General features: G+C 55.2%; 2 protein-coding genes across 4 annotated transcripts; one reads left to right on the forward strand and one right to left on the reverse strand.

Annotated features, from left to right (window-relative positions):
- The first annotated feature begins 495 nt into the window (after window positions 1-495).
- Gapdh (glyceraldehyde-3-phosphate dehydrogenase) lies at window positions 496-5,093 on the forward strand. The gene is made up of 9 exons (XM_050164070.1): window positions 496-582; window positions 1,410-1,512; window positions 1,705-1,745; window positions 3,468-3,567; window positions 3,651-3,848; window positions 3,945-4,142; window positions 4,228-4,458; window positions 4,545-4,726; window positions 4,822-5,093. The coding sequence occupies exons 3-9, from the start codon at window positions 1,723-1,725 to the stop codon at window positions 4,889-4,891; spliced, it is 1,002 nt and encodes a 333-aa protein (XP_050020027.1). The 5' UTR covers window positions 496-582; window positions 1,410-1,512; window positions 1,705-1,722; the 3' UTR covers window positions 4,892-5,093.
- A 141-nt stretch (window positions 5,094-5,234) lies between these two features.
- Window positions 5,235-20,800, reverse strand: Iffo1 (intermediate filament family orphan 1). Of its 3 annotated transcripts, XM_050164069.1 has the most exons (10): window positions 19,996-20,800; window positions 16,415-16,475; window positions 16,196-16,291; window positions 15,016-15,156; window positions 14,739-14,747; window positions 13,759-13,943; window positions 13,504-13,624; window positions 13,149-13,244; window positions 8,163-8,293; window positions 5,235-6,478 (listed from the first exon to the last, which is right to left on the reverse strand). In XM_050164069.1, the coding sequence occupies exons 1-10, from the start codon at window positions 20,772-20,774 to the stop codon at window positions 6,373-6,375; spliced, it is 1,725 nt and encodes a 574-aa protein (XP_050020026.1). In that variant the 5' UTR covers window positions 20,775-20,800; the 3' UTR covers window positions 5,235-6,372. The 3 variants fall into 3 exon arrangements, with proteins under 3 accessions (XP_050020026.1, XP_050020025.1, XP_050020024.1); XM_050164068.1 differs by lacking the exon at window positions 14,739-14,747 and having other exon boundaries at window positions 13,759-13,919; XM_050164067.1 differs by lacking the exon at window positions 14,739-14,747 and having other exon boundaries at window positions 13,149-13,247; window positions 13,759-13,919.
- Window positions 20,801-21,056: the final 256 nt, after the last annotated feature.

Raw genomic sequence — 21,056 nt, forward strand, 5'->3', positions numbered from 1 at the left:
AAGGAAGTAGGGCAATCCCAGAAGAGCCAGGAGCCAGGACTGTTATTTGGGGTGCAGTCAGCATGCTCCCTGCCTTTTAAGCAAAGGTTATCACCAGGCCAGCTAAACTTAGCAACTAGGCTCTTCAGCTAGAAGAGCAGGGGGCTGGCTGGTCTCAAGTTGCGCTGGCCTAGTAAAGAGGCCCCAGGATCCCCCTGCCCTGCACCTGTTGGTGTGCTCCCAAGTCCTTCCAAGCGCTCAGAACCCGCCCTTTCCACCCTCCCTACCCTTCAGACTGAGGAATCCCGGGCCGGGGGCCTGTCTGCCTGTTCTGGCTCAGGGCATAATACCGCCCCTTTTAAGTTCTCCCCTCTCTGACCTCACCCGGCGTCCACGAGGGCAGCCAAGGAAGGAGAGAGAGTCCCTGGCTGCAGGGCTAGCAGGCACGTCCCAGGACGGGGAGGGACTTCCGCCCTCACGTCCAGCACTCCACCCTGGGGCTGCCGTGGGTGAAAGGGGCAGTGTCTCAGCCTGGGCGGCAGGTTCCGAGGAAGGACACTATGAAAGGCCTCTTAACCTCCTCCAACCCAACCCACAATCAGGGTACTGCCCTCATCCCGGGGCCCCAACCTAGACCTTAGCTGGGGAACACAGAGGCGTATTTGTGAGTCTCAATGGTCAGGTCTCCAGGCTGCAGGGCATCCCGACCTATGGGGACCGCCCCTTCAGGCCTCTTCCCTTGCTCTCACAGTTCAGTACACAAGCCTGGCCTCTGGCCCAAGAAATGGAAGCCAGGAGGTGGAGGGGAGGTGGAGTGGGGGTGGGACCGCAAATGCGAAGGGCCCCCGCAGGAGGCAAAGGGGCCCCTCCCGGGCCTTTTCTTCAGCTTTGCTGCTTTAGTCTGTGTCACTACCGAAAAACAACGAGAAGATCCTCAACTTTTCCGCAGCCTTTTCAAAAAGAGGAGAGGGTCGATGGTGCAGCTGTGGGCAGACCCACACTTCTGCTCTATTTCCCCCGTTCCTGCAGCTCCCAAGGTCCTCCCACTTTTTTCCAGGGACAACTTTCAGGTCTCTGGGTCCTGGATGTCCTGGGTGCACACTCCACGTCCTTAAGTCCATAGTCTATATTCCCTCCGTCTTATCCTGGGACCCATCACCGGGTCACCTCCCCAGCGAAGCAATCTCAGTTCCCCTCCCCCTCTCAGCCCCGAGCCCACACGTTTAGTGCGTGCACATTTCAAAAACGAGGCGGGTCCAAAGAGAGGGGGTTGGGAGGAAACGAGAGAGGCCCAGCTACTCGCGGCTTTACGGGTGCACGTACCTCAGGCCTCAGCGCCCTTGTGCTGGGACTGGTTGAACGGGGCGGGAGGCGGGGCGCGCGTCATCAGCTCCCTCCCCCGCTCCGGTTTCTATAAATACTGACTGCAGCCCTCCCCGGTGCTCTCTGCTCCTGCCTGTTCTAGAGACAGCCGCTTCTTTTCGCGCAGTGCCAGGTGAAAAACGCGGAGTGGGCCCCAAAAGGCCTGGAACGGTCGGAAACCGGGAAGGGGGTGCGCGCTGTCCGGGTCTGGGAGCGCTGGTGCGAGCTCCGCTGTCCGAGCCGGAACTCCGCATTGCAGGGGCTGGAGGAAGACGTGATGGGGCGAGCGGCGGGAATGGTGGCGGGTAGGGGGAGGTCGCCTGGTGCACCAGGCCACGCTGATCTCACTTTCTTCTTCCGCAGCCTCTTTCCAGAGACACGATGGTGAAGGTCGGAGTGAACGGGTGAGTTCGGGGCTGGGCTAGGGTGGGGCTCCGGACCCCACTCCGTTCCTTACGCAGGTCTACCTGACCCGGGGACTTTGCAGTAGTGTGGGGAGGTGGAAAGGTGGCCTTAGCACCCAAGGAGACCTCAAGGTCAGCGATCTGACCGGACGAAGGCTCCGGCTCCGCCCTTGCGGGGGGGGGGGGATGAGCAGCCGGGAGTCCTCACTAGGAGGACCACCCCCCGCGCGCACGCCTGCTCAGGATCCATCCCCTAATCCCCTGGCTGGGGCTTCTTTCTTTACTTTCGCGCCCTGAGTAGTCACGTGTCTGAGGGGAGCCCCTCCCCCCATCACCCCCTTCCTCCTGTTTGGTGGCAAGGGGATGTGAGGTTCGCCTTTCTTGGCGCATCATCTCCCAAGGGCTTGGCTTCCCTTAGAGTAACTGGCCGCCGCCATGTTGCAAACGGGAAGGAAATGAATGAACCACCGTTAGGAAACCATCCTCGGGCCTTCCTCCTTTCTAGCTTATGACTAACCTTCCCACTCCCTCTTGCCGGGTGGAGTCACCTCTATCCTGTGAGCCAGGTGATGCAAGGCTTCCGTGCTCTCGGGAGAGCTCTGCCTCCAAGCAGCCTGATTCTCCTCGGGCTTAGGATGCATTTTCTAGATTGTTCTTTGAGAATCTAAGCAGAATTAGGTCCGCTTGTCCTTCTCCCAGCTCCAAAGGTGTGGTAGCGATGGCGTAGTGCGGGGGGGGGGGGGAGCGGTGGATGAGTCATGGTGGTTCCGAAGAGAAAATTTCCACCAGAAAAAGGCTCCGGAGCTGGCAGCCCCTTCCCCCCCATAACCTCGACTTCCCAAACCCTATAGGCCAGACTGTAAAGGTCACTAAGCGGATTGGGTGTCTCTGAGCCTGGGGATCCTGCCCTTCTCCCCATTCCATCCTCCAGAAACCAGATCTCCCCACTCCACCCTAATCGGAGGTTAAATTTAGCCGACTGACCTTTCTGTATCTGGGGTCTGGGCTCTTCCACCCTGTTGGCCCCCACACACATCTGTTGCTCCTGCTTCTGATTTTTAACTAGCAAAGACAGGTGCTGGGATTAGGGGTTTTAGCCCTGTGGTTTTCTCGGTCTCTTTCCCTTTAGGAGGAGGGGCTTGGAGGAAGCAGATGGGCTGACCCTGTGCTGTTCATTCTGACCTTTAACCTTGCCCTTTGAGCTTGGTGATGCTGAGTGCACAAGTCCTTCCTGTCCAGGGGTGTAGCCTGAGGCCAGGCCAGGCTAGAACAAACTTCCCAGAGCCTGCTGGGTAGTGGGGGTGATGAATTGCCATGTGCCAGGCTTGTGCCCAGACTGGAGTATAAGGAGGGGGGGGTGTTGGACAAGGCTTTGAGGCTGATTTCACAGGAAAGAAAGCTCCACTTTATGGCTGTGCTGTAAAAGCCCAACCAGCCCTCAGCTGCTCATGGAAAATAAAATTAGGCCTCGTGGGGCTTCCTAAGGATGCACGTGCCCTATATTTGGGTTCTACATCTGAGTATTCTACCAGCTTTATTAAAGGAAATTTTAAACAAAACTTGAATTTCCTGCTTCTTACATTCCAATACTGTACTGAACCTGCACAGAAAAAGCCGTGCCTTTGTTCTTAGAGCCACACAGTGGGCCGGGGTTTCTTCGAGTATTCGTTGACCCAGCGCTGGCTGGAGACCCCTGACACTCCCCTTGTTTTCTTGCCTCAGATTTGGCCGTATTGGACGCCTGGTTACCAGGGCCGCCTTCACTTCTGGCAAAGTGGAGGTTGTTGCCATCAATGACCCTTTCATTGACCTCAACTACATGGTGGGTGCTGCTCCTGCAGGTGATAGGGGGAGGAGGGAACCGTCTGCTGAACCAGTCCCTGATGCCCATGCTTGTTTCCCCAGGTCTACATGTTCCAGTATGACTCCACCCATGGCAAGTTCAAAGGCACAGTTAAGGCTGAGAATGGGAAGCTTGTCATCAACGGGAAGGCCATCACCATCTTCCAGGAGCGAGATCCCGCCAACATCAAATGGGGCGATGCCGGCGCCGAGTATGTTGTGGAGTCTACTGGTGTCTTCACCACCATGGAGAAGGCTGGGGTAGGTGCCTACTAGGCTGGAGATGAGGGGAACCCTGCAATTTGGTGCCTAAAAATTAGGAAGAACCGAGTCTGAAACCAACTTTCTCTTACACAGGCCCACTTGAAGGGTGGGGCCAAGAGGGTCATCATCTCCGCCCCTTCTGCCGATGCCCCCATGTTTGTGATGGGTGTGAACCATGACAAATATGACAATTCCCTCAAGATTGTCAGCAACGCTTCCTGCACCACCAACTGCTTAGCCCCCTTGGCCAAGGTCATCCATGACAACTTTGGCATCGTGGAAGGACTCATGGTACGTAGTTTATTTGTTTCACTCTGCTGGCAGTGGAGCCTTCTGTGGGTGCCCTGCAAGACCTCACTTACTCCATGTTTTCCAGACCACAGTCCATGCCATCACGGCCACCCAGAAGACTGTGGATGGCCCCTCTGGGAAGCTGTGGCGAGACGGCCGTGGCGCTGCCCAGAACATCATCCCTGCGTCCACTGGCGCTGCCAAGGCTGTGGGCAAAGTCATCCCAGAGCTGAATGGGAAGCTCACGGGCATGGCCTTCCGAGTTCCTACCCCCAATGTGTCCGTCGTCGATCTGACTTGCCGCCTGGAGAAAGCTGTATGTCTGCGGTGGGCCGGGGGTTGTCGGCTGACTGTAGCGGTGAGGTTGGGGCTTGTAGTCACCTTGATTTTTGCTCTCAACAGGCCAAGTATGACGACATCAAGAAGGTGGTGAAGCAGGCATCCGAGGGCCCACTAAAGGGCATCCTGGGCTACACTGAGGACCAGGTCGTCTCCTGTGACTTTAACAGTGACTCCCACTCTTCCACCTTCGATGCTGGGGCTGGCATTGCTCTCAATGACAACTTTGTAAAGCTCATTTCCTGGTATGTGGGGATCAGAAACGGGCAAAGCAATGGCACCCCTGGTAGCCAGCCCAGAGAGTAACTCTCTAACTGACTGTCTTCCCAATGTGCTCCAGGTACGACAATGAATTCGGCTACAGCAACAGAGTGGTGGACCTCATGGCCTACATGGCCTCCAAGGAGTAAGAAGCCCGCCCTGGACCACCCATCCCAGCAAGGACACAGCAAGAGAGAGGTCCTCGGCTGCTGAGCAGTCCCTGTCCTAACTAACCCTTGACACTAAGCATCTCCCTCACAGTTTCCATCCCAGACCCCCAGAATAGCAGGAGGGGGCTTAGGGAGCCCTACTCTCTTGAATACCATCAATAAAGTTCATTGCACCCCTCTTCCTTTGGTATTCTAAATAAATACAGGGTCGGGGGAAGGAGGCAATGTTGGGAAAGTTTCAGTCTTATTGTGCATATGGCTGTCGCTTGTCACATAGGGTGCTGCAGGGTCCAAAGCTACCGGCTAGTCACATGCCAGCCCAGGTGGCCCTTCCTGAGGTGTCTGGCACAGTCAGGGTGGGGCTTGACAATGGAACCATAGGGTAGGGTCTGGCCTGAGTTTCAGGGCTGTGTGTGCCTTTTATCAGCAAAGGTCAGTTGTACCTGGCTCTCCAAACATTAGGTGAAATTGGAAGGGTGCCCAATACAGTAAGAATGTATCAGTCAGGGGAGCCTCACACAGCTGAGCTGGATATGTGCCAGGAGTCTCATGACGCCCTCTGGTGGACACTTGAGGGTGCTTTGGTTCCGAGGCAGTGAGTGGCTTGTATCCAGCACCTCGTTCCGTTTAATGAAGATCTCAACATCAGGCCTCTGGTGGGACAGTGGTGGCCCATACCTTTAATCCCAACAATCCCAGCACTGGAGTGGCGGAGGCGGGAGAATCTCTTAAATTCAAGGGCATCCTGTGTTGTTAGCAGAAACCTTGTCTCAAAAAATCAAAGTGCTTAAAACAGCAACACGAAGTGCTCAATAAATATCCCTCATTAGTTGATTCCACGGCCTCCCCTGTTTTCCAAGGTCAAGAACGTCTTAACCTGTGGGTTTTGTGAGACCCTCCCTCAGCTGATCCCTGGAGAGGTGTGTCCAACTACACCTGCGTGCAGGCCAGGCCGGGCTTCACCTTCGCCTCTGAGCAGAGTCTGCCTCCTGGACCCCCTCTCAGCTCAGGCACGAGTTCACTTCCCAAGGCCAGGTGCCCTGCCTCCCTCTGAGGCCTTACTGGTAAAGTAGAGCCTCCTCCAGATGTACAGGATGTAGGAACCCTCAGCAACTCCCAGATGAACCTGCTTCACACAGCCTGGGCCAGTTAGCACCAGTACCAAAGTCCAAGATACCCCAGGAGAACAGGCAGGGCCCAGAATTGCATTCCTTACAAAATGGGGAAGGGAGGATCACAAGTGGTCTGGCAGCATTTCAAAGATGGACAAGTAGCAAACAGCCACAAGTGAAGAAGGCAGGAGTGTCCCCACTGAGGAGAGCTGTCCAGGAAGGGTGGGGTCAAGCCTAGCTCCAGATACCCCGGGAACCCTGGGGAGGAGAGAGCTCAGGGCCAGGCTTCCTGCAGCGGCACACCCCCACCCCTGCCTCAGTGAGCTCGGGGGAGTCAGGCAGTGGCCCCTATCTCATGGAGCTATCAGATGAGACATCACGATCGGAGTCCTCAGTTTCGCTTGGCGGTGGCGGCGGGTCGCTAACCGGGACCGCAGTGAAAGCAGGAGACTTTCTAGAAAAAAACACCAGATGTCACCTTGGAGCAAGCAGGAAGCCTAAGGAGGCTTGCCTGCTCTCCAGCTCATGGCCTTATCTTTTGGGAGGCAGCAGCTGGATGCCAGGCAGGGAAGCGGAGTGAGAAGACTCGTCCCTATTCACCTTGATGGGGAACAGCTCCCTTCTTAGAGGCTCTGAGAGGCTTGGAGATCAGAAAAGTCTCAGGTCCCAGCACAGAGCCCATACTTGCTGACACTAGTGCCCAGCCTCTTGCCCAGCTGTAATGGGGGTGGGGAGACAGATATCTCACTTTTGCCAAGACTGAACCCAAACTCCTGGGTGCAAGCAATCTTTTTGCCTCCAAAGTAGCTGGGATGACAAGCAAAGGCCACTGAGTGTGTGAGTAAGCACACACACTGTGCCCGGTTTACTGTAATTCGGGGGAGTGGGCTGGGGTTTTTGATTTCTTTGAGACAGAGTCTCAGTATCCATCCCTTGCTGGCCTGGAACTCTATATAGAGGGGAGAGTGGCCTAGTACTTGTGGCAATCCACCTGCCTGGGACGCCTATGCACCACCACACCTGACTGACTGTGGTTACTTAGGGTAGGCCTGATCGTTACTGTTGCTTTTCGTTTCCTTTAGTTTGAGACAAGGTTTTGCTACTGTGGTCCAGGTCAGCCCGCGTGACAATCTTTCTGCCTCAACCCTTCCAAGACTGGGACTGCAGACGTGGGCCACGTTACAGATTTATTTTTCTTTTCTTTTTATTGAGCTCTACATTTTTCTCTGCTCCCCTCCCTGCCTCTCCCCTTCAGCCCTCCCCCAAGGTCCCCACCCTCCCAATTTACTCAGGAGATCTTGTCTTTTTCTACTTCCCATGTAGATTAGATCTATGTTAGAAGTCTCTCTTAGTGTCCTCATTGTTGTCTAAGTTCTCTGGGATTGTGGTTTGTAGGCTGGTTTTTCTTTGCTTTATGTTTAAAAACCACCTATAAGTGAGTACCTGTGATAATTGATGGGGGGAGATTTATTTTTTATAGAATTTATTTTTGTGTTCATTGGTGTTGGCCTACATGAATGTCTGTGTGAAGGTGTCGGAAGTCCTGCCTGGAACTGGAGTTACTGACAGCTGTGAGTGTCATGTGGATGTTGGGAACTGAACCCAAGTCCTCTGAAAGAGGAGTCAGTGCTCTTAACCAGTGACCCCTCTCCGGCTTCCATATTTTTTTAAATTCTCTCCCTCTCTCTCTCTCTCCTTCTCTCTCTCTCTCCCTTTCTGTGTGTGTGTGTGTGTGTGTGTGTGTGTGTGTGTGTGTGTGTGTGTGCATGCACAAGGCCTCAGGCAGGCTACATAAGTACTCTACAACTGAGCTATATCCCCCAAACCCAAATTTACTCGTACATAAGGTCAAGTACACAAATCATGATTCTGGCTCTGCATAAAAACCTGCCTCTGTATCTCTTCCTTCCTGGCCAGGTTTTGGCTCTCAGACACTCAGAGTTGGGGCACTGGTAGGCTTCATCTGACCACCAGAGCAGGGAGAGGAAGCTATCAATCCGGGCCACACCTACAGGTGACCCAGTCACTGCCCACAGGCCATCAGGGCTCTATTCCACCCTTCTTTCCTGGGTGACGGGTGGGGGGCGAGCGGGTGGGGGGTGAGCGGGTGGGCGGGCCCCATCAGGGCAGCTCCTTACCGGTCCCCTGACTGTGTGATGAGCCGGCGGCAGGTCTCCATCTGCACATCCAGGCCCCGCTTCATGCTGCACATCTCCATATACTCATGCAGGTGGCGGTTCATGTCATTTTTGGCTGTGGCCAGCTCCAGCTGCAGTCAAGTAGGGCAGGGCGGGATGAGGAGGTTAGCGAGCCCAGGGCAGACGGGATTAGAGCGCCAGCTGGGCCCCCGGATGGGGCAGTCACACAGGTGGCAGAAAGCATCAAGTACACCACAACTGCCTTCTTCCCACCTGGGGGGCGGGGCAGCTACTGGCAATCTAACTCCAGACCCTCACTCTGGCTAGGCGAAGGCACGCGGGACGGTGCTCCGCGCTCACCCCTGTCCCGGGGATCTCTACTCTCGCTCCCACTCCCAGAGTCAGATGTCTCAGTTCTTTCTAAGGGAGCAATAAGAACAGTGAGCACTTCCGTAGCTCCACCCTCGGCAGCCAAGGCAGGAGGACCTTGATTTCAAGGGCAGTTTCATTGTAAACCTAAGACCTAAATAGTAAAACCTGGTCTCAAAAAGGGGAAAGAAGCTGAGCAAGGTGGTGGAGCACACCTTTAAGCCCAGCACTCGGGAGGCAGAGGCAGGCAGATCTCTGAGAGTTGGAGGCCAGCCTGGTCTACAGAGCTAGTTCCAGGACAGCCTTAGCTGTAACACAAAGAAACCCTGTCTCGAAAAACCAAAAGAAACAAACTAAAACCAAAGAAAGAAAACAATGGGGGTGGCGGGGACACGGGACAGGACTAGCCAGGCGCTCAGCGGATAAGGCACCTGCTGCTCAGGCCTGGCAATCTGAATTTGATACCAGGGACCCGTAGGGTAGAAGGACAGAATGAAGTCCATATTGCTCTTTGACCTCCACACATGCACCATGGCATGCAGACACGGACATATAATAATAATAATAAATTTAATTTTTAAAAAAGCATTAATAGGTGTGGAGAGGCTTGCAGAGTAGCTCAGTTGGCAGTGTGCTTGCCTTGCTCGCAACAAAACCAAAGGTTTGGTCCCCAGCACATTAAACTGGACCTGGTGACATGTGTCTGCAATCCCAGCTAGGGAGGTGAAGACAGGAGGATCAGAAGTTGAGGATCAGCCTGGTCTATAGCAAGTTTGAGGCCAGCTTGAACCACAGGCGAGGCTGTCTCAAAAAAAAAAAAAAACAAAAGAGTCTGGAGATGTACCGCTGGAGAGAAGTTGCCTCTGTTAGCGCTAATTCACTGTGGAGTGGCCCAGAGTCACCACAGTGGAGCAAGGCTGGCTTGTGCTTAGAGCGTTCAGTCCATTTCGTTTCTCACTCATAAATAACCCACTCCCCCCCAACAGGAGAGACATCCACACTGAGTGATTACAAGATCTATCTTGATTTCAGAAGTTTCGCACGGAAGAAATGGGATACCTGCACCAAGAAAAATCTCCCTCCCGGAGCTGCCTTAGCAGCCAGTTTTGGAGGCAGAGGAAAAGTGAGCTGAGGCGGAAAAGAATCTAGGCCAGAGACAAATCTGCTGCCTCTCTTTGTTGTGTGTGCAAAGGCCAGCTTGGCTGCCTGGGAGCCAAAGGAAGGCAGAAGAACGGCCGTGAGGCATGCGAATAAGGAGTGGGGAAGCCACCCGCAACAAATGCAAACGGGCCAGAGGGTGGGAATGGGCAGGAGCAGACAAAGGGGCAGCCAGGACACTGGCATTCTGGGTCATCTAGTGGACAGCTGGCTTGAAAGGCGTGCTTGTTCCCACAGGAGTCTGTGTACCAGTGAGAAAAATACGATACTCCAGGTCAGAGGTCAGCTGCCCTGTACACACTCGTGCATGCGCGCACGTTCTCTCTCTCCCTCCTTCCCCAGGAAGACTGCAGGGGATAAGGCTAGAACCCATTCTTCTAGGCAACGGAAGTGAAGCACAAATGGCCTCTCAACGCCCAGGCAGCACTACCAACAACGGCCTCCCTCTGTGAGTCCACACTTCACCCTAACTTAAACACTGAAAGGGAAGATGCACATCATAGAGGACGTCTTCAACAGGTCACCCCCCCCCCATTCCAGACTCAGCGTGGGAGATCAGAGCAGTGGGGGTAGATGGGAGAGATGGGAGGAGCCAGGGCCATGGGAGAAAACTCCAACCTATCATGAGTTTGCCATCCAGTAACCGGGCTGCTCTTCCTCAGTAACAGGGATCAAGGGTCACAAAGATAAGCTACTACAGATACCCCAGGAGCAGCCCTGCCTCAAAGCCACCAAGTGAGCTTTCTTCACCTTTCTTCCAGGAGAGGACAGAAGTCCCACAGCTTAGAAACAGCTCCAGATCCATGTTTTCTTTTCAGATTTTTTTTTCTAAGACAAGGATTATGTAGCCCAGGCTGGCCTCAGACTTGTTACGTAGCTGAGGATGATGCGTGGACCTCTGGTCACGCCCCTGCCTCCCAAGTGGCTCGGACTACAGGCTCGCACTACCACATCCGGTTCCATGTGGTGCTGGGATTAAACTCAGGGCTTCACACGGTTAGAGTCCCAGCCCAGGAGGCTCTTGTTTGTCTCACCAAGTCATGTTGACAACTAGGCATCTGTGGCCCAAGGGCAGCCCCAGTCACTGTGCTCAGAGCCCTACCTGGCTGAAGGCCTGGAATCCCGAAAAGGTTGGCATACGTCAGGGAGGGAGGGCAGGGAAGGGGAAGGAGGAGACAGGAGTCACCTGTCCCCACACAAACCCCAGCTAGGGGCACAACACTGGCTGGGCCTCTGAAACTCAGAATTTCCCTGGGTTTGCTTAGGATAGTACGACCATTTGACATGTGCTGGGACATGAGAACGCAGGAAAGTAACTTCCAAAGTTCATTCTCAGAAGGCACCCTATAGGCGTGGGAATGCCCCAGAGGACCTCCATGGAGGCTGGACGTGCAAGTCTCCTGCCTCATTCACAGAGCAGAGTCCAAGCCACAGTCGTCACACAGCCCCACCCGAGGCTCCTCTGCCAAGGACCTCCTCTCTACACACCTGCCTCAGCAGGACAGTCAAACCCCTACTCTATCACCATTTATAAAGGACTCCCCAAGACTCAAGACCAAAAGGGAGATTCCCCCAGGAGCTCAAGGCTGAGTGGTACAGGACTTAGGGTGTTCCCAGTAAACAGTGCAGTGCGACACACCAGGCTGCCAGACTCTGCCCCAAGCGCCACGTGTCTCACTCTATCTGATCATCCTAATAACCCAGCCTGCAGGGAGAGACGTCCGTCTCCATCTGACAAATCAAGAGGCAGCAAGCGTCTGTAACTCCTGCACTCAGCAGGCTGAGGCAGGAGAATTGCCTCCAGTTTGATGCCAGCTTGGCAGCACAGAAAGACCCTGTATGGGCACCTAGAGAGGTGGCTCAGTAGTGAAGAGCACTCCCTGCTCTTGCAGAGGACCCAAATTTGTTTTCCAGCACCATGTCAGGCTCACGGTCACCTGCGAACTCCAGCTCCAGGGAAGCTGAGGCCTTCTTCTGACCTCCAGGGGTGCGTGCACACAAGCGCACGCGCATGCACACACAGAGTAATAAAAAAAGACACACAGAAAAGAGGGGAGAGAGAACAAGTGTGTGCACACATGCATGTAAGAGCCTGTATCAAAGAACTAAAGAGGAACAAGAGCTGGCTCGCTAGTATACCTCACCCAGCAAAGTGCTTACCTGATGAGCCTGAGACCTGAGTGGATCCAAAGCCTGTATGAGAAAAGCTAGACAGTGTAGTGCACACTGTAATCCTGCGGGAGGCACAGACAGATGGAGTCTAGAGTCTAGAGCTCCCTAGCCAGCCTGCATAGCCTACTCGGGAAGTTCCAGACCAGCAAGAGACCATCTCAATTTTTTTTTTTTTTTTTTTTTTTGTCTTTTAAAGTTAACCACACCTGAGCTGGAGAGACAACTCAGAGGTTAAGAGCACTGGCTGCTCTTTCAGGGATCCTAGTTCAGTTCCAGGCAACCACATGGTGGCTCAGAACCATCTAAAATGAGATCTGGGGCCCTCTTCTGGCCTGCAGCCATACGTGCAGACAGAACACTGTATACATAATAAATAAATCTTAAACAAAAAAAGCTAACCACACCTAAAGAACATTAGGTTTGTCTTCTGGTCTCCACATGCATGTGTGTGCACATCTGCATGCTCCCCCAACACACACACACATTGCAAAGCTGTAATGTTGTAGCTCACACCCATAATCCTAGCAAATGGGGATTGGGGGCAGAAGGACCAGGAGTTCGAGACCAACCTAGACTACAAGACAAGAACTTATAAACAAATACATAAATAATGAAACAGGTACTCAAAAAGAACAAGGGAGCCAGGAGTGGGGGTGCACACCTTTAATCCCAGACCCAGGAGGCAGAGGCAGGTGGATCACTGAGTTCGAGGTCAGCCTGGTCTGCAGAGGGAGTTCAAGGACAGCCAGAACAACAGAGAAACCCTATCACAGCCCGCCCCAAAATTAAGAAAGAATAAGGGGCTGGTGAGTGATGGCTCAGCAGGTAAAGGCATAAGCCACCAAGTCTGACAACCTAAACTTGATCCCTGAGACCCACACGGTAGAAGGAGAGAACTCACTTCCTCAAGATGTCTGTCCTCTGACCTCCACACATACCCACTGGCAAACACATACATACATAAGTGTAAAGTGATCAGAAAAGAAGGAAGACAAAAGATCTGTTCCAAGTGGTGATGGAGCCAAGACTTGAACCCACATCTATCTGCCTCTAGAGCCTGAGGTCTCAAGGGTCCAGCAGAGCTACCACAACTGGGAGTTTGCACGCTGCCTGTCAGCAGTGTGTGTGTGTGTGGGGGGGGTCCTGGTCGTGGGTCTAGCAGGGAGGAGGCCAGCAGCCTGGCTTGTGAGTTCCGGGAACGAAGCCCCCACTGCCAAGACCCTTATCCCATCCCTACAGCCTGGCTTGTAGCCCCAGGAATGGAGCCCCCTCTGCCGACACCCTTACCTCTATCTGGTCAATGGTCTCTTGATATTCCTTCTCCCGGGTTTTGAACAGGGATTCAGTATCCTTAATCACCTTCTCCAGACTGTCCTCCTGCTGCTGCTGGAGAAAGAGAAGCGAGGGGCAGCCAGCCAGGAAGGGACAGGAGCGGGGCATTCCATGGGCCAAGGAGGGAAGAGAGAAAGTCTGGTTAGAGGAAAAGAAGAGAGAGAAGGATACAGAGGGGAGTGGGGAGGAGCCAAGGGAAGATGAAAGCCACACTGGGGACATAGCATGAGGCGAGGCAGGGAGGGAGACAATGTGGCAGGACACAGAGGCAGAGCCTGAGGGGCCTAAGGCCAGAAGGGGAGGAGGTTACCTCTCCCTGGGCCTCTGTGGCTGCCATGGCATAGCCTGAGAAATCCTCCCAAAGCAGCAAGGTCTCCTCAGTCTCCTCCCAAGTCAGGCTGTCACAGTCGTCCTCAAAATCATACTCCCTCCTAGAGACAGGGAACCTGGGTGTCAAGGGCACTGGGGCCTCTGAGCGGGCAGGCACAGGGCACTAGGGGAGCTCCGGCCTCGGGGGACTGGGGACATCTGGTGTGGGCAGCTGGGATGGCCCTGCGGGACTCACAGCTGGCTGAGCATGCGCTGCATCTCCTCGTTGATGCTGAGGGCTGTGCTCTCCTCCTCGTCCCCCTCGGGCTGGCGGGGGGGCCCATCACTCTCCGACAGGGAGGTGTCCTCCTCCACAGCGGCCTTGCGCTCCCGCTTCCGCCCCCCCATGGACGGGACCTTGATGGGAGACAAGTGTAGAGACTACAGAGGCGAGGCCGGGTGCATGAGGAGAGGGTGGGCAGGGAGGCCGCAGGGTGGCGCGGGGCCAGCAGGAAGGGAGGGGCAGACAGAGAAGACACACAGTTACATGACAGGAACAGAAACAAGACAGTCACCGAGACATGGACAGACACACACAGACAGGGCAGGGCTGCGGACAAAGAAGGAAGGAGAAACAGAACAGAGCAGTAAGCTAAGGAAGGAGAGAAATGGCTTGTAGTGACTACATTGTGTTTAATGGGGGCTGGAGAGATGGCTCAGCAGTTATGAGCACTGGATGCTCTTCCAGAGGACCCAGGTTCAATTCCCAGCAGCCACATGGCGGCTCAGAGCCCTCCATAACTCCAGTTCCAAGGGATCCACTGCCCTCTTCTGGCATCCTGGGGCACTAGGCACTCCCTTGGTGCACAGACATGGAGAGAAAAGACCCATACACATACAATAAGTCTTTACAAAAAGAGAAGAGGGGTTTAATGGCTACAGAGGAATTGGGTTTGCTTAGTTTTGCAGTCTTTCTCATGAAAAGACTCCAGGGAACAGTCTGGGTTTCGAGGAAGATGCTTAGGTTTACTACGGAGAACTTGAATCACATCCAGATCTGGAGGGCCAGTGGGTGAAAGAAAGGGAAGAAAAACCAACGAGGAGGAGACTAAAAACGGGAGGAGCAGGGAAAGCAGAAAGAAGACATCTGGCTGAAGAGCCTAGTGGTTCAAAACTCAGGGTGGGGCGGCTTAGAGACGGGACCAGGACAATAAGCTTGCGTGAGTTCACACTAACCAGCTTCTTCTATGGAGAAAGCAAGAGAAAAGATGAGAGGAACAGAGAGGAGAGAAGCAGACAGAGGAGGGGGGAGGGGGAGATGGCATTAGAGAAGGCTTCCGAAACCTCTCTCCTGAGGCTGTCCCTTGCCCCCCAACCTAGTCCCACCAAGGGCCCCAGGGGCCAAGATGTGTCCCAGCGGTGAAGGGTAGCAGGGCCTGAGATTCAGGCCAGCTATGTCAGAGGCCTCTCCACCTGCCCAGCCCCTAGGAGCCGTGGCCTTCGGGCCTCTCACCTGGAACATCTGGATCATATCCTCACAGTTGCGCTGCTGAGCCAAGTCACACAGCTTGGCCGTGATGTCTATGCGGCGACAGATGTCCATGTCGACCTTCATGGCCTTTTCCTGGATCTTGGTGTCCAGCTCTGTCAGGTTCTGTACCAGGAACACAGGGAAGGAAGTGTGAGGAGATGCTCAGCACCCTCAGCCGGGACAGATAAGACCTCAGCAGGATCTTCGTCCTTTGTGGCACACCACTGCCCCCTCCTCCACAAAGTCCTTGACCTGCTGGACCAGCGTCCCTTTCCCCGGGGACCCATCCTACACTGTGCATGTCCACAGGGCAGCTCATGAAACTAGCCCCCAAGGCAGTACAGACATGGGAGGGCTAGGCTGAGGCTGGGATGAGTGGGGCCTCCCTTGAACCAACCACGGTTTTCTCTCCTACGGAAACGTAAGCTCCCACAGACGAAAGACGCCACTGGGGTAAGAGTGACAGCCAGGTGGTGTGCACACCTTTAATCCCAGTACAAAGACAAGCAGATCTCTGTGAGTTCGAGGCCAGCCTGGTCTATAGAGCGAGTTCCAGGACAGCCAGGGCTATACAGAGAAACCCTGTCTCAAACAAAACAAAACAGAGTGGAGAAAGTACTGGCAGATGACACTCATCGGGCACCAGCCAGGGCACTATCCTCGTCAAAGAACCCTCAACAATCTTTCCTTCTGCTTTCCATTCCTCGGATGAGGCCAGAGAGGAGGTACAGGGGAGGAGGAGAAGGCTCAGGGCCACAAAACTAGCAAGTGGCAGAACTTGGAAAGGAGCCGAGGCAGCTGGCTCCAGACTTGTGCACATTCTTTTGTTCTGTTTTGATGCTGGCCTTGAACCCCTCATCCTTCTGACCGTTCTGTCTCCACCTCCCAAATGCTAGGGTTACAGGTATGAGCCACCAGAGAGCGCAGAGTTGTGCTCTCAATAACTCCTTAACAACCTCTTGTAACGGCGAGGCCACCCACCCTGCCTGTGACGCGACAACAGCTTCTTTGTCTGCTGGAAGAAGACAGTGGCAAAGAGCAGAACCCTGAAAGGGTGGGAAAGTGAGGGGAGAAGGTGGCACACGGGACACCGACCACCGACGGGCAGGGGCAGCAGGCCATCGGAGGGTCCCTGAGAGCTGAGAGGCAAGTCTGCACTCACGTTACTCATGAGGCCCTTGAAGACCACCAGCTCGGCTTTCAGCTGCTCCACCTTCATGGCCAGCTCCTCTTGGCAGGCATCAGCCTCTTGGGCCTCCTACAGCCAGGAGGAAAGGGGGGCACGATGTCAATGTGGGAAATTATGGGAGGAGCAGGGTTCAGGCTCAGTGGTGCTGCAGGGAAGCAGGGGCTGCGGGGAAGCAGGGGTGGCCGCCCTCACCTCCTGGAGCTCGTTTACTCGCTCCTGCAGCTGGATCCGCACTGTGTACTCCTCTTCCCACCTGACAGACATGGGGAAGGGGGAGAGAACAGACCTGGAGTCCCTCCTGTCCCCGCACACCCCCCCCCCAAGCCCAGATCAGACCCCAGGTCTAGCTCCCTGGATGGGAATTCGTGGAGACAAGAATACATGGGCCGCCAGCCAGTGGGCAGCTGCAGCTGCTGGGTGGCTCCATACTTCCTGGCAAGGGCCGAGCTCACCAACTGTCTGGCCAGAACCTCCGGACCGTGTACCAGGAACTATATTTAAGAACAACTGCCACCACTTTGGCTCTCTGCAGTACCCATCCCCACGTGGGCCCAGTTCCGCCAGCTGCCTGGCTGGACTCATCCCCCCTCCTCCTGCCCACACCAGTCTACCATGTCCCCCGCCTCAGCCCAGTCTCCCACCTTCAGTGGCACAGATCCGGTCTCCTGCTCCTGCCCGCACAGAACAGAGCTTGCTAGCCTGCTGCCCTGCCTCCTGGGTACCACTTAAACCTGTGAAGCATCTGCAGGACACAGGCGGGATCAAGAGCTGCTCAGCAGTCTTGTGGGGAACAAAGTCTTTCCCCACCCAGCCCCTTGAAGTGAGCTACAAGAAGGTCACAGGGCTGACGTGATGTCCTCCCAGCAGTGTGAAAGAAGTGGCTATCAGAAGCTAGGGGTGGCTAAGTAGTCACACCCAAGGGACAGGGAACCAGAGGGTACGAAGGCCCCCATAAACAGCATAGCATCCCTCAAGCCTGGGTTCACACTAGAGATCAACAGGAGCTTGGAAGACACACTTGCCATGGGCAGAGTCTGCGGGGCATTACCCAGGGCTAAGTGCACGTTCCATCCTGTCACAGAGATGGAAGGTGGGGCGGGGCTTGGCTCTGTAGATTTAGAACCCGAGGTTGGCTGAGTCAGTGGCCGGGCTAAGGCTCAGTGCGTGAGCTCATCACTTCCGGCTGTTTTCCGCATAGAATCCTTCTGGCCTCAGAAAGGAGGGCAAGGGAGCTGAAGGAGAAGGCTCAGCATAAGAGGAGAGGGAAGGAAGCAGCGGAGGAGAGCCTCTGCAGTCTGTGGCCCTTCAGTCCTCTCCCTGCCCCTCACCCTCTCAGGTTCCATGTCTTTGCTCTCACAGCCACAGCCGCACTGCAGTGTCCCTAATAATAACCCCGCAGCAGCTGCCCCTCCCAGCTGGCTGGGGGAAGAGGCGGCCAGCCCAGCCACCACCCTGCCGCTGACCATGCAGCTCAGCTCTTGGCCTCCCTCAGCCTCTATCCCCTTCCCCGCCAGCCCCCATCTGCTTCTGCTTTCGTCCTGGCGATGACAGACTGACAGCCTTATGCCATACGCTTTCTTAGATGAGACCTTCATCTTTGCGGGGCCTCGGGTTCTTCATCTATAACATGCAGGTATGGGAAGGGGCCTCCCGTGCGCCCAGAATCTGTGCGTCTCTGGAGGAAGCCCACCGGACTGACAAGAAGTTAAAACCCTGGCCAAGACGGATCAGGGAGCGCCAGAAATCTACTTAATAATGAACTCAATAAATCCAAGTAAGACGTGCGAGCGTTAGGCAGGATGCTGAGTAATGAGCTGGACCATACAGGAAAGATCTGAAAACGACTCATCTGGGCGCTCAGGAGGGTTCTCCTTGCTCTCCACCCAGACACAAATGCGTCCATCCAACTCTTGCCTTTTTCTTTCTTTCTTTCTTTTTTTGCAAGGTTCCCATAACTTGGGTAGAATTTGGGCAATTTCTGTACATCCTGCATTTACCAGAGGCCTCACTTGCAAAATAAACCCTATCTCTGCGTTAAAGAGAAAAAGTGAGGGTCTCCTCTTGTCTTGGTAAAACTGAACCCCAGGAAAAGGACACACAGGCAGAGGAGCTAAAAACAGGACTTGGGGTGAGGCTTCCCGCCTGCCCTGTCCCCAAGCTGTCCAGGCTGAAGATGCGGAGCCCAGTGTTGCTATAATGAGCCCCGAAGGAAGGCAGGGGCTGGGGCGGAAGGCTGCCGCATACCTCGCAAGTGTAGCCACGGGGCCCTGCACGGCTAAGCAATGTGCTGCAGGGCGATGAGACAATCAGCCCCCAAGGGATAACTCTGCTGCCCTCAACAGCTGCACCAAGGACAAACACCCTCTGTTTTAAGAGCTGCCCTGGGGAAGAGCAGCTGTTCCTAGGATTATGGCAGAACCCTAGAAATACCAGTGTTCCATTCTGGGTTAAGCTCCACGGGGGCAGAGGCAGGCACAGCCTCGTTCTGGGTGGTACTTAGATGCTGGGGCAACTAAAAGCCCAAAGACGGGCCAAAGTCATGGACACCAGCGTGAGGGCTGAACTTCAGAGAACCTGCTGCTGCATGTAACTGGGTGGATGCTCACAGGTTACCAAGCCCTGAAGGTCATCCCAGACCCAGCACTGTGTTCTCAGGGCCTCCAGATGGTCCCCACACACAGCTGACCAAGACAAATCCCTGCCACGTTGGCCTGCACAAGTAGTGCAGGCTAACCCCCAAAAGGGTCATATTAGATAAGAAACTGGGTAATCCTAGGTCTCCTTCCTCCTCAGTCACAGCCTGGTCAGTCTTCCAAGCACTTGCTCTGCCTGTGATCCCGTCCTACAGCCTGGTTACCAGCCACCCAGTGAATCCTCCTGGTATACAGTCAACATTCCAATGTGACATCCCTTCCTCCTAAGGCTTGTGCTAACCTGTTGGGGGCGGGGTTCCTCTCCGAAAGCCAAACCTTTACCCTCTGAATACACTGGGCTGGCCCTGAGACACCCGTATTACTGTAGGGTGTGCCCATGTTCCCAGCTTTTTCTTCTTCCATCCCCCTGCTGGCTCTCTGTTCCCAATTCTTCTGAGATGACCTCTCTACCAGCCCTATGACGACAGTCATTCCTTCTTGTCCTAGGACAGTCTGTGCCCCTTCCTTCTCTCTTTTCCTGTCTGTTTGGTCCAAGCAATCAATGCCTTTAGGCTCTGGAGCCCCTGAATCTCTCATACGGAATCAAGGTGAGACCTGGGTTTGCCTTATGGGAAAAGTCCTGGGCAGATGATCCCTTCCTCTGCCTTCCGGTTTCACTTAATCTACCTCCAAAATTAAAACTACATCCCTCACCTCAAGTGTGGAGTTTATATTCTGAAACTGTCCCAAGGTCTGAGGCTGGCCAGACAACAAGACCCACAGAGGCGAAGCTCTCTCGGCTCCGTCTCCCTTTCAGACAACACAACACCCCACAGTTAGCAGAGTCATGCAAACACTGCAGACTGCATGAGACAGGGAGACGTGCCAGAAGGAAGAAAAGTAGCAGATCCCAAGGATTTCTAGAATGCTTCTAGTCAGGAGTCTGACGGGAACTGTCTGTGGACTGCAGCCCCTGCATCCAATTCCTTCCAAGCTCCTCGCTCTCGAAGCAGGAAGTCTTGTTGCCATGACTGTTGGGCCCCTAGTTCCCGGGTCTGGGACCCTCACCCCCAACTCCCTGCCCTTTCGTGTCTATATGTGGCATGTCGCGAACCCTGTCCCTACTTTTCAGATCCCTACCTCCGCTTGTACTCGTCCCGCTCCCGCTTCACTTTGGCCAGCACGTTGTACAGTGCGCGTATCTCAGGGGTGATGGTGTCGATCTGAACGCCCACCCCGTCGGGGTGTACCCACGATAGGCCAGGCCCTTGTACCAGCGTGGGTTCCAGTCCCGGTCCAAGCCGGCGGGCGTGTGAGAAGGACCAGATAGTGCCGGGCATGAAACGGGTCGACGAGGAGAAGGAGGTGGAGGTAGAGGTGGAGGTGGAGGATGATGAGTGGCAGGTCGCAGAGGATGCGAGGGGTCCGGCTGGCGAGCGGGCGGGGGAGCCCAGCACCCGCGCTGACGGGGGGCACACAGCGGCGGGCCGGGAGCTCAGGGGCAGCCCCAGGGGCCGGATCGGGCTGATGAAGCCGGTCTGTACCGCCTGGTCGCGGCGGGCCAGGCCCCGCCTGCCCTGCTTACCCTCCTCCAGAGCCTGCTGCAGCTGCTTCTCTAGCAGCCGGTTCCGGCGCTCTAGCTCGTGTACCTTGGCTAGGAAGCAGCGAAATCGGAGGTTCAGGGTCTTGAGTACATTGATGTTGGAGCCCAGGTCGTTGCGGAGAGCCATGGCTGCAGGGGGCGCCGGACCAGGCCCGGGAGGCGAATAGGCAGCGGGACCCGCCGAGGCAAGCGGAGGCGGGGGCAGGTCCCCTCCCCCGGCAAAGTGGTCACCTCCCAGGGGGTCCCCCAGCGGCCCGGGCAAGCCCTGCTGCTCCTGCTGTAGGAGGAAGAGATTAGGACCGAATAACGGATTCATGGCTGCGCCTACTGCTGGGAGATGGAGACCAGTGCAGCAGAGGGAGAGGATAAGAGCCAATGAGGCGCCTGCGGGATACGATCAGCCAATCGGACAGGCCGGTAGGAGGGCAGAGGTTATGAGGGCGGGACCAGCGGAAGCCAATGAAAGGCCCTCACTAGAGGTTTAGCCCTGGACCTTTCCGGGTCTGAGTCTGGGCGGGCGTGGAGTCAGCACTAGAAGGAAGCCTGACTAGCACTTCCCTAGGGAGCTGGGCACAGCCTAAGATTTCAGCTCTGGTAC

The sequence above is a fragment of the Alexandromys fortis genome, unplaced genomic scaffold, assembly GCF_014885135.2.
Source record: "Alexandromys fortis isolate MF-2015 unplaced genomic scaffold, M_Fortis_MF-2015_v1.1 scaffold_150, whole genome shotgun sequence".
NCBI classification, from domain to species: Eukaryota; Metazoa; Chordata; class Mammalia; order Rodentia; family Cricetidae; genus Alexandromys; species Alexandromys fortis.

Excerpts from the sequence above, each read along its gene's own strand:
- Gapdh (XM_050164070.1), top strand. The coding sequence starts at position 1,723 with ATGGTGAAGGTCGGAGTGAACGG. Across the intron at positions 3,849-3,944 it reads CCACCATGGAGAAGGCTGGG|GCCCACTTGAAGGGTGGGGC; the intron begins GTAGGTGCCTAC and ends TCTCTTACACAG. Across the intron at positions 4,727-4,821 it reads TTTGTAAAGCTCATTTCCTG|GTACGACAATGAATTCGGCT; the intron begins GTATGTGGGGAT and ends AATGTGCTCCAG.
- Iffo1 (XM_050164069.1), bottom strand. The coding sequence starts at position 20,774 with ATGAATCCGTTATTCGGTCCTAATCTCTTCCTCCTACAGCAGGAGCAG. Across the intron at positions 16,292-16,414 it reads GAGTAAACGAGCTCCAGGAG|GAGGCCCAAGAGGCTGATGC; the intron begins GTGAGGGCGGCC and ends TCCTGGCTGTAG. Across the intron at positions 13,245-13,503 it reads CCACAGAGGCCCAGGGAGAG|CAGCAGGAGGACAGTCTGGA; the intron begins GTAACCTCCTCC and ends TTTCTCCAGCAG.